This window comes from Pempheris klunzingeri, chromosome 5 (assembly GCF_042242105.1).
Source record: "Pempheris klunzingeri isolate RE-2024b chromosome 5, fPemKlu1.hap1, whole genome shotgun sequence".
In the NCBI taxonomy this organism is placed as follows: domain Eukaryota; kingdom Metazoa; phylum Chordata; class Actinopteri; order Acropomatiformes; family Pempheridae; genus Pempheris; species Pempheris klunzingeri.
In genome coordinates, this window is record NC_092016.1 from 23,918,156 (window position 1) to 23,930,095 (window position 11,940).

Genomic DNA, 11,940 nt, shown 5'->3' on the forward strand with positions numbered 1-11,940 from the left:
TACAAGTCATGGCTGCTGCACGATGAGTCCAGGACACTCTATCACATCAATATTGAAGTCAAGGCCATGTATTCTTTATTACCTTGCTCATGAACAGGCAGGGCGAAGCTGAATGCTACTCATTCCAGGCTGTTTTACAAGCACGGTGGAGGCATGAATGTTGGGATGTAAAGGAACAGCCAGCCTAATAAAATGACTCCAAAGTATGCTTGCAGTTTGGAATGGCCCTGAAAGTGACTTTTTTGTGTATAGTGACACCGTGTGGAAAAGCCCTGTAACAGATTTAAACATCAGTATGCAACGATGTGCAGCTCATAGTGCAGGAATTACAACTAAAACACATTTAAGGTATTTAAATAGGTCTAAAATATAGATTCCAACCATGTGAAAGATGTTCAAAATGAAAACGTGTGTTTATGCACAGGCAGTTTCATACACTGTGAAACACATGTCTAAACATATGGTTGGGTCCTTTATCTTTGATGTTTATAGACTGGGGGTGTGAAGTGGCTTAGTGGTGAATTTAAGTTGGCTTTACTGCACATAGGAATTACAGACCCTGATCCATATGCATGTCTGCTGGGAATTAAGTGCCTTAGTTGATCCCCAACAGAGGTCAGTAGACCACCAGTGGTCCGCGAGAGTGTCCCAGTGGGACCCCACCACATAAAGGAATAACTGGATGAACTATAATCTGTCATTCTCATGTTAGTATAGCTCCATATCATTCATATTTAGCTCAGATGTCTGTAGATGGGTGCACAGCTGTACTAAACATCACAGATTCCCTCAGATGTTCCTGCTTGAGGGTCAGATAAGAGTCATCCCACATGTAACACGTCTAACCTGAACTTTTGACTTAGCTGGAAACGTCCCTCAGAAACTGTCTAGTTGTCTTCCAGGAGAGCAGTCAGCACTTTGACAGAGGGACTTCTCTCTGTATCCAGGAAGTGACGGCGAGGGCTTAATGGGGTCGACACAGGCCGAGGGAGGTCGTCCCGTCTCTACAAAAGAAGTTGGGTGGAAGAGCAGCTCCATCAGGCTGCCCAGAGACAGATGAAGTGCACAGGAAGTTAAATAATTGGGCCTTCAAAGTAAAAGCGTATAAAATGGCTAGTTGGAAAAACTAATGCAGGATTTAACTCAATTAATTTTCCTTGCATTGCATATATTTCTGATGATAACTACTGTTGGTTGATTTGCTCATGGCGGTTTCTTGTCTGCAAAGGCACTACGCTTCACCAAACTTGCTTTCTGGTCATTCGATCAAACACATTCATATACAAATATGCAAAATGTGTAATGAAGTTCATGCACAATAATGCGCACAACTGTGGCATAATGAAGGCCTTTGACACTTATCACATAATAAAGCAGGACATCTCACTAGGTATCATGTCATTTATTAAGTGCGTAAGTGCTGCATATTCCTCCCTAAACAACATTTCAATCATCTTTCACAAACCACTTGATGCACTCAACCTTTCTTGGCCTCTAAGTTGTTGTCTTCTTTGGAAACATCACAATCCTGTGTGTTACTTCTTTAACAGACGTATCTTTTCAGTTAGGACACTGACCTGCCTGACCTGAATACTAATATTTTAAATAGACTACAGTACAGCGTGTGTCCTCTATGATGTTATTTCTTTATCTGATATTTGGTTTGAATTATATTATTCATTATTATAAAGACTCAATTAAGCTAAAATATATAATGTAGCTCGTACAGAAATTATTTTAGCTTACATCCCTTAATAAAAAACTAAACAAAAACCCATTTAGTTCCCCAGTATAAACTTGGTTTTATTTTGAAAGTGCAGACCGGAACAGGTGTGCTGCAGTGGGTCTGTCCTCACACTGAGTCTGGCTGTGGGAAGGTGGTCCTGAGCGAAAAACACCGTCCAGAAAAGCAACCGACCGGACAAGTTGACATGTTGTTGTAGTCACAGCCCCCTTTCGTCTTTAAAACAAACCACGGAGCTCCGGGACTGACACAAAATGTCGCCAACGACGGAAGTGGGGGATTTGACTTGTTTGTCATCGGGAGTAAAGTTGGGAAAGTGCGAGGTGAAAATGGAGAGCCCAGCTGAGTGAGAGTGGGGTGAGGAGGCTGGGTTTGGCAGAGCCGGGAGTCCTGCCCTGATGCTAGCAGGCTAGTTAGCATGCTCCCACAGTCCGCTGCTGTCTCCGACGAGGACCGAGGTGAGGCTGGAGGCCACTTTTCCACTTCTAATGTCGGCTCTGCTAGTGAGGCTTTGCCCAGGCTGTCCCGCTGTTTGCCCGCCTGACCGAAAAGTAACGGCCCGGTGAGTTTTTGGCCAAAGAGAAAAAACACTGACATGAGCACGGCCTGGCCATTTGTAAAAAAAAAAAAAAAAAAAAAAATCTTAACTAAACTAAAATCCAGTTGTAAGTTAAAATTCATGTTTTCATGTCTTTGCATGTCATGGTTTCAGTGCTCTGAACTGTGTTATGAGAGGAGCTTTTAAGTTAGTTTTCTGTGGTTGTGAATGAAAAAGTAAAGTAAGTTGTTAAGCATTTTGCACTGAGAACTTTGAACAATATATTAAGCAGACTTCCAGCATTTGATTCTGGGATATAAGTGACCATCTGTGACAGTGCAGCTATTTCTTACAATGGCAAACTATCCCATGTTTTCTTGGCCAAACATGTCTGGATGGCTGTAATTATAGTTTGGCAGGAAATTTCACAATATGGCCTCATCACAAACTTCTGCACTAAACTCTCGTGCCAAAATGGTTAAGTCGCCTTCCTGCCCATCAGTGATTGGCCTCCTCCTGTGCTGTGCTGTCATGTCAGCGTTCAGCATGTCAGCTCAGACACGGTGCCCATGTGTTAGGTGAGCCCAACCGTAATCACTCGAGATTCACATTTCATTCGCTGTTCTGCATTTCAGAGCTTCCCTTCGCCGTTCTCCAGCCTGCGATTCTCCAGAGGAGCTGCTCTATCTGTGGCGAGGCCGCTGCTGACATCGCAGCTTCTCCCAGCGGATCGAAGCTGATGATCTTATTTTCCTGCCTGAATCTTTCTGCATTCCTCCTCAAGGCGACCGCGCTCAGACCTGTTACGGAGCACGCCCCTGCCTCCCCTGCACCGATCGACCACTGTTTCTGTGTCCTAAGCGTCCGTACAAACTGTACTCATGCAGTTTTCTCTGAAAGATTCAACATATTACACCAGTTGAGATGGGGCCCTGGTAGGTTCTTCTAGGGGCTGGAGGTACCCCCCTGCCTGCTGACTGCGCAGCTTGGCTGTGTGCCCCCGAGAACGCACCGGCACAGGCCTATGAAAGAATATTGTATTAAATCGACACTCAGTAACACTGTACGAGCTGATGGAGTCAAGACAATCAGCGTGCTTGCCCACAACATATTCATGAACTCGTGGACTTCATCAGCTGGACTCAAGTGGATGTATCGGGTGTATTCTTGAACTATGACTGCTGATGCCAGCTCATTGGGACTTGAGTGGGTGTAATCAGCTTTATTCATGAACCGTCTGTCTGATCGTGGGTACAGGCTGGATGTTGGATGCCCTGAGTGTGTTGAATCAGCTGATGCGGTGATGAGGCAGGGCTCCTGGTGGCCTGTGTGGCTGGCTGGGCACTGGCCCAAGGTGATGTGATGGGGTGCAGGAACAGTAAGGTCCTCCCTGAGCCTCCAGGGGACGTTCAGCTGGACCTGGTCAAAAAGGTCAGTAGGTCAATGTTGTTGCTAGTAATGGTAATAACATTGTTAACACCACAGATACTGATACCATTAGTAACAACAGTAGTACCATTACCGCTCCACTACTACCAGTAATCAGTATAGATGATAACCACACAGGGCTGCAATTAACGATTGATAACAGCAAACCATCATGTTTGAGAAGCTGGACCTAGAGAATGAATGTCTCAAGAATACATTTTTGTTAATGAAATGGTTGAAACAATTGAAGATCATCAGGAGATTATAAGTGCTTGGTACAGTCTATGCGATGCCTCCAGCCCATTCTCAGCCGCTCCATTCATGTCCCCGATCAGAAAGCTTTTGAATTCTTTTGAAAACTGTTTTGATTATTGTCTTTGGGCTTTGGAAAATTGTGACGGGCTTAATCGAGAATGTAGTCAACAGATAAATGACTGTTGTCTACAGCCCAACTGCACACAGAGGCTTTAATGATTCATCTTTAACTATGAGAGCAACTGTGAGAGCGAGACTGATTTATCAGCCTCCCGAAGTATCGACCATCATAAGCTCATTGCAGATACACTGTATCTTATCAGTGTGTATGATGTACAGAACTGCAGAGAGAACAGTGACGTGATGATTTTTCAGCTGTATCTTGGTCACCTTACAAACAAAGCAGTGAGTTATATGATGCCACATGTAAAAAAACAAAACAATCTGCCAATATATGTTGCCTGCTATTTTTTAGAAGTCCAAATAGTGATCAATCAGTATCAGTGGGGCTTTAGACTAAGAATCTTTATGTCATTGTTTTTACATTAGACAATTAACTTCACAAATGAATCAGCTTTTGTAATTTGTGCTGCTGTATTTTTCAGGTCGATCCTCCTCAGCCTCCTCAGACAGATATCTATAAGCACTTCATTCGAGGGGATGGCACTAGGAGCAAGATTGGTGGGGCCGGTGGAGGGGCAGGTGACAAGGTTGACTCCGCCTCCCCGTATCAGGCCCAGGCCCAAGCTGCCACTCCCACTGCCTCCGCCCAGCCGCCCAAGGACCCGTCCGAACTGTCGGACCCCCAGCGGAAGAAGGTGGCAAAATATCGAGCCAAGTTTGACCCCCGGGTCACGGCCAAGTACGACATCAAAGCTCTGATAGGTCGCGGCAGTTTCAGCCGGGTCGTTCGCGTGGAGCACAAGAGCACGCGGCAGCCGTACGCCATCAAGATGATCGAGACCCGTTACCGGGAGGGGAGGGAGGTGTGCGAGTCAGAGCTGTGCGTTCTGCGACGCGTCCGTCACACCAACATAATCCAGCTGATGGAGGTCTTTGAGACGGCGGAGCGTGTCTACATGGTGATGGAGCTGGCCACCGGAGGAGAGCTCTTTGACCGGATCATCGCTCGCGGTTCCTTCACAGAGCGGGACGCCACGCGGGTGCTGCAGATGGTGCTGGACGGCGTCAAGTATCTCCACACTTTGGGGATCACTCACCGAGACCTGAAGCCGGAGAACCTGCTCTACTACCACCCCGGGGCCGATTCCAAGATCATCATCACCGACTTTGGTCTGGCCAGTAGCAGGAAGAAGGGAGACGAGTGTCTGATGAAGACCACCTGCGGCACGCCAGAGTACATCGCCCCTGAGATCCTGGTGAGGAAGCCCTACACAAACGCTGTGGACATGTGGGCGCTGGGGGTGATATCGTACATCCTGCTGAGCGGAACCATGCCCTTTGAGGACGACAACCGCATGAGGCTCTACCGGCAGATCCTCAAGGGGAAGTACAGCTTCTCTGGAGAGGTGAGGAGTTAGATCTGTTACAGGCTCTCTCCCTCTTTCCCACACTTACACACACACACACACACACACACACACCCCAGCAGACTTCACGCATATTTGGATTACATTCCTCACACCGCATGAGGCTTTGTCAACAGATTTCCAAAAAGTTCAGCTTTTCCTGTGAGGTGACATGGTTTAACACAGATACACTCACACACACACACATTTTCACACACCACCTCGCTCCTCATCTCTCAGTTCTCATCCATGTCTGTCTCATGCTCCCCCTACCTTTCCCCTCACCTCACTCGCCCTCATTTGTTTGTTCTCTCTAAGTCAATATGCCCTGCCTCTACGCGCGCGCGTGTGTGTGTGTGTGTGCACAATAATTTATGCTCTATCTGTGTATCTAGTTGGAAGAATGCTGAGTTGTCCGTTCCTTTGTTTCATAGCGTGGGATGTTTATGTTGCCAGTGAGCTTTACAAAAGGGGCCCATGGTTAATGTTTGCCCCACATACAGCCACTCCGGCGCGAAAAATAGCTGAGTAGTTTCGTAATATTTAATGAGGAGCAGTTGAATTATCACAGTTTTCTGAGGATGCATCCACATTTCAACTTCTGTCAAGTGTCTGACAGATAAGATTAGGTCAGATCTGATACATTTAGTAATTGAAATCACTTCCAGAGAGTCTTTATTTTATGTATGGCCTGCAGAAAGTGCAGCAGAGCTGCTGGAGTAGGGAGCTTTTCATTGGAATCAACCATTCTGCATATTTAGGATGATAAAGTGGTTATTGAGTACATATTGTGGTCTTGGTCGTCACATAAAAGACTAAAAAAAGAGCCAGATTTCCCATGAGATCAGTGAGAGAGCAGCGCTTATTCTCCATCAGCAAACCCAAGAAAATGTTTCCTCAAGGAAGCGGAAACGAGCTGGTACATTGTCATATTTTAACCTTTTAACCTTTTTATGGTAAACCTGTGGGCAAACTAGATGCCCGTGTCCACATCCAGCTCCGATGGAGTAACATGAGCGTTTTTATAGAATCATGTCTCTGGCTACATGGTGAATGGAAGTCTGAAATGTAGTTTTGGTGTCCACCCAGTGTCTTGCTCTCTAGCAGCTAAATGCTTCACTATGTTTGCCAGCTGGTCGCCAATTTTGGCATCCTGCTGTTTGGTGCTGGATTAAGTAGTGGGCCAAGGAACCAAGAGTGAGCTGATATATGCTAAAATGCTGCGTGGAGCTGAGAACTGCCCAGTTGAGTGATAATACACTGCAGGTATGTTACTACAAGCAACCCCTTCACACCTTTTTCACATATTGTTTAATAATCATTTGACTTATTATTATGGTGAAACTATTGATTGACACTGTAAAGGCACCCTGTGTTATTTTCTTGTGAACAAACCAGGTTATGCTTACATTTCACCAATGTTCAGTCTTCTCAAACTTAAAAAAAAAATATTTTAAATCCTGAATTGTTTACATCCACATTCGCTAGCTCACAATCTTCCTTACCTCTGTTGGCACATTGCAAAGTTTCTTGGCACATTAGCGTCACCGATGGTCATTGTAATGGCAGTGAATGTACTTCATAATAACATGGCTCCACAGCACTACTAGTGGTCAGAAACACCAGAGGGCTCCTTTAACTGCTCTGAAATGGTTTTCAGACAGTGTCTGCTTTAAACGAGATATACCACTGGACACTTACAAAGCCTGCAACAAATGTAGAGCTGAAATAATCGGTCAAGTTATCAATCAGTCGCTATTTTCTGATAAATGATCATTTATTTATGCTGCTTCGCTGCTTTGGACACGACTCGGACATTCACAACTGAGGACGAGAACTATTCACTTAAAAGTTTAAAAAGGGCCATTTTATTTCCATGTAAGCAAGCAGGACAAGAACTTGTATTATGCTCCCAGGCAGAGAGATGGGACAGAGGCCAGTGACACCCAGTTTAAGTAGATCCAGTCCTGAGGCTAAATGAGCAGTGGAGCTGAGGTGGACGCACTTGAATGCACTTTCCTCTGGGACATGTGTCTTTACAGCTGTGATAAATAATGCTCACATTTACAGCCGCAGTCCAAGAACTAATCACAGCCCAGACATTGTTGTAGGGGGAGGAGAAGTGCATGTTTGAGGGTTATATATGTGTCATGTATCTTTAGCCAGCACTGGTGATTTACCTGCTGTGTGAAGAGGGGGTTAGTTGTCTACTGGGAGACTAAAAACACAGCTGGTTGCCAAGCAGGACACAAGCTGTGTGTGTGTGTGTGTGTGTGTGGTGTAGAAAGGCATGCAGCGTTGATATTCCCAGTTCCTGTCTAAGTAGGGGGTAGAGTTTGACTCACTACCAGTAACTCGCACTAAGCAGAGTCCGTGTCTCCGAAAGAGAGTCAGCAGCAGTACGTTTTATTTTAAAGTAGATGAAACATGAAATTCTGTTCAAGCAAAACATATTCTGCGATCAAGCAGAGGCACAAATTCACTACGAGTCGAATAAACCAAACACCGAACATAGTTTCCTCTCAGTTCAGACAGTTGCTGTCAGAACTGTCCTCACACTGTGCCTGACACTCTCAGCTTCATACCACTCTGCTGCCCTCTTGTGTCCAGAGGACAAACCTCTGCTGACTATCAAGTCTTCCTTATTTTAAGTCGCCCTCTGCTCAGAAGTGTTCTGTTGTTCTGTTACTCCTCTTGGATGTTTGAGCGTCACGGAGCAGAATGACGCACGTGCACAGTTTGACACTGGGTTCATCTGTTGACGTGGGACAAGAGTCTGAATCAGAGTTTACCACGTGAACATAAGAGTCTATTTGTGTGGCATCACAGCTAGTTTAGAAGCCAGTCGTGGTCCAGTATGCAGCTTCCACATACACTGGGAATGGTCTCTTCAGCGACTGCAGTTAAACTTATTAAATAGACAATATTTGCTGAATCATAGATTCAGATTGTTTCACAGTGACGGGCCGCTGTAATTAAAAACACATTTGACACAGAGTATTATTCAAAGCAGAGTGTTTTTTACTTTGAAGTATTCAAGAGACGTAGTGTACTAGATCATTTCCATGATAGGCCTTTCCTTGTTTCTACCCCCCGTCACTTAATTCTCGTGTGCTTTCTCTGTTGGATTCCCACTGTATTGAAGAGCATAGATGGAACTAACAACATTAACAATTCTAACTCTTTTCCAGCAATTAATGATGAACTTAGATAAACCGGTGCACCACGGCTCTGTGCCCATACCTCAGCTGGTAAACCGCTGGTCTGGATTATGTAGAGCACTGACATTAAAACTTGTCATTACTACTCATTATTGTCATCAGTAACCTCACGTCACATGTGTCTCCCCCCTCCAGCCGTGGCCCAGCGTGTCCAACCTGGCCAAAGACTTTGTGGAGAGGATTCTTACAGTGGACCCCAGCGAGCGGCTCACAGCTGGCCAGGCCCTCAAGCACCCCTGGATCGTCAGCATGGCCGCCGCCTCGTCCATGAAGAACCTCCAGCGCTGTATATCTCAGAACCTCCTGAAGCGGGCGTCGTCACGCTGCCACAGCACCAAGTCGGCCCAGTCCACCCGCTCCAGCCGCTCCACCAAATCCAACAAAGCCCGTCGGGAGCGAGAGAAGGAGCTACGCGAGCTGAACCGCCGCTATCAGCAGCAGTACAATGGCTGAAACGAGACGGTGACAGCCAGCGGCTGCTGAGGACCTTTGACTTTTGGGGGTAACAGCACTACAGTGACTGAACTGTTCTAATCGCCATGTGAAGTTGGTGCCAGTGTTAGAGGCCAGAGTGGCTTTCAGTCCAAAATCATTGCCTTAAAAAAGAGGACAATGGCCTGACTAAAGCCATGGCTGCCAGCAAAAGTAGGAGTAAGGTTGATAAGTAGCTGCTGCCAAGTCACAAATGATCATGAAGACAGTGTGTCTGTTAATTCCTACGGCAGCGTGACTCCTGATGAGCACATTAAAGGACACACAAGTAAAGTTTTGAACTTCAAGGGTTACATCATCTCTCCGTCCGTCCCTTCACTTCTTCCCGGGCAGGATGGTGCCTTCCACTCCTCCTTTTGTTCTTTCAATCCCTGTGTCTCTACATATTTATTTATTATTGATGACATGATTATTAGTCTCCATTCAAATGGTCACTGGATAATGACCTTCCACGAGGATCTGTTGAACAGAGTTCTGGGTACTGAAGATGAAGAAGGGGATACTTAAAGAAGAGGGGAAGACAAGTTCCCCTCACTCATTCCTGGTTGAAAATTGCTGTGAATTTATTATTGTACTAATTGTACAGACCTTGTCTTAAGATGTGGTGAATGGAAACACACTGCAACTAAACCAAACCCATAGAGGTCAGAATGAAGGAATATTTTTTATTAGTCACTTCTAAGCTTATCTAATCTTGCCATCACTGCCCTGTTCACATCATTGTTCTAAAGCTGTCAGAAGATTGTGAAGCTGCTCTGTGTCAGTGTTAAATCTTCAGTGTATTGTATTAGACAAGAGGCCACACACACACCCAAAGATTGTCACGGATCAGTAGATTCCCTCATGAAGTACCCACTCTGATCCCTTTGTGTTGTATAGCAGTGCTCTAATAACTGTGGCCTCGTGTGGTTTTACAGTCTTGATGGTTGGTAAGGGAGAGAATGGCACATGTTGCATGCACCAATGAAGGCAAAGACCTCTGTCACAGAGAGCTGCAGACGGTTGCACCAGCTCTTTGTAAGTTCAAACTTACCGTGGTTACATGTCACTGAATTATAACAGGTGGCGCCGCCGCACAAACTAGTTCTGACATAGAAATGAGCTGTTGCTAAATATCTATGACAGCTTGTTCTGCGGCTAACTGAACCCACTGACAAAGCTAGCTGGCTAATACATGGCCTATTTAGACCAAGTGACATTTTAAGTTCATTTAAAATACCTACATTTGCAAATGAATGGCTGTTCACTTTAATATATTGTTTGATTTTTTTGGACGCCACGCTACAGCTTGGCGATTCTTCACATTTACTAAATCGCCACTTTGAAAGTAGCTCGTAGTTAAGGGGAACTCACAAACTTCCTCATGTTTTGATGATTTACGGATAGCCGGTGCCGTCCCCCCTCCCCCCATCCTAACTCTCCCCTGCTCCACCAACATCTGGAGCTCAGTGGGTCAGCAGTGACGAATCCCACCAGCATCAGCACCTGGCACGCTGTCAAAATAAGTGAAAAGATTTCTTTGTTGGAATGACAGATGTTACCAGCCATTGTAACGGGGAGTAGATACCCTGAGCCCAGAGTTTGGGCTCTGAGACGTGGGAGCTGGTGACTAAGCAGCTCTCAGACAGGTCATGGGGAGCCTGCAGGGAGTCGACCCCTACATTTCTATACCACAGAAATGAAGGAAACCACTGAAGATAATGAAGAGCATGAAGAGCATGAAGTGAATCAGATGAGCATTGGTGTATGTGATTAGAAAATATTTTGAATTATACATGAAACCTTGTTATGCACTTAATTCTGCCCTTCCATGTGTGCAAACTCCACATCCTCACATGATGTGATGCATCAACAGAGCATGGGGATCTATAATAGCCATAATCTGAGACGAGACTAGACAAGGGATTTTGGTTTTTGTAATATTGTGGTAAAAGACATTAAACTTAATTTTCTGAACTTGTGAAATGTGATATTTGATTATGGAAGATTTCCCAAAAGTAGCAAAAGGATTCAGAGAAAGAGAAATCTGCTGAAGCACTTCTTCATCTGTACAGTTAAATGGAATTTTGTCCGTTTTTACAATTGTCGCATTATCGGACCTGTTCACTGCGTTTTCAGAGTAAATCAGTCACAGTGTGGTCTTTTCTTCTTTATATGAGCATTTTGCTGTGATCTACCACAGACCTATAAAGTGTGTTGCTGTTGTGAAGTTTTTAAACACGTACTGGAAACCTAACCGAGCCATGTCAGCTGACCTCAGTTTTTCCTTTCTTTTTGTCCTTTGCTGGTCTTTCCATTTTTTCCTTGATGTTTGTCTGATTTTTAGATCTGACATCCCTTTATCCCACTGCTGTTGACTGTCCTGGTGTCTTTTACTATAAGTGAGGCTAACATTGGAACTGTTATCGGTATACACTCAAGTCTTCACTCGGACTACATTTTGATGGCTACTCCATCCAAAATGTGTCTTTTTTATATCAAACGCACACTCTGTCGCCTTGAAAAGGTGCATTTTAAAAGTCCTTCACAGAGACAACAGCTGTGGTCCTCTTAAAAGAGAGCGCTTTGGTGACATACAGTGTAATGAGGTGGCCTTCGTTCTGGTAGTTAGCTCACTGATTGCTCCTAGAGCATAGCATCTGTGTCAAATAAACATTTTTAACCTGTTATAAAATCTCAGCTGTAAGACTGAAAGTCACAAAGTAATCATTGGGATTCAAAAGAGTTGCTGTG

At 45.0% G+C, this 11,940-nt stretch overlaps 1 protein-coding gene across 1 annotated transcript; it reads left to right on the forward strand.

Moving 5' to 3' along the window:
* The first annotated feature begins 3,172 nt into the window (after positions 1 to 3,172).
* pskh1 (protein serine kinase H1) lies at positions 3,173 to 10,186 on the forward strand. Its single transcript, XM_070830147.1, has 3 exons — positions 3,173 to 3,713; positions 4,571 to 5,494; positions 8,851 to 10,186. Exons 1-3 carry the CDS (start codon positions 3,645 to 3,647, stop codon positions 9,166 to 9,168), a joined length of 1,311 nt encoding a protein of 436 aa, XP_070686248.1. The 5' UTR covers positions 3,173 to 3,644; the 3' UTR covers positions 9,169 to 10,186.
* Positions 10,187 to 11,940: the final 1,754 nt, after the last annotated feature.

Excerpts from the sequence above, each read along its gene's own strand:
- pskh1 (XM_070830147.1), top strand. The coding sequence starts at position 3,645 with ATGGGGTGCAGGAACAGTAAGGTCCTCCCTGAGCCTCCAGGGGACGTT. Across the intron at positions 3,714-4,570 it reads AGCTGGACCTGGTCAAAAAG|GTCGATCCTCCTCAGCCTCC; the intron begins GTCAGTAGGTCA and ends TGTATTTTTCAG. Across the intron at positions 5,495-8,850 it reads AGTACAGCTTCTCTGGAGAG|CCGTGGCCCAGCGTGTCCAA; the intron begins GTGAGGAGTTAG and ends TCCCCCCTCCAG.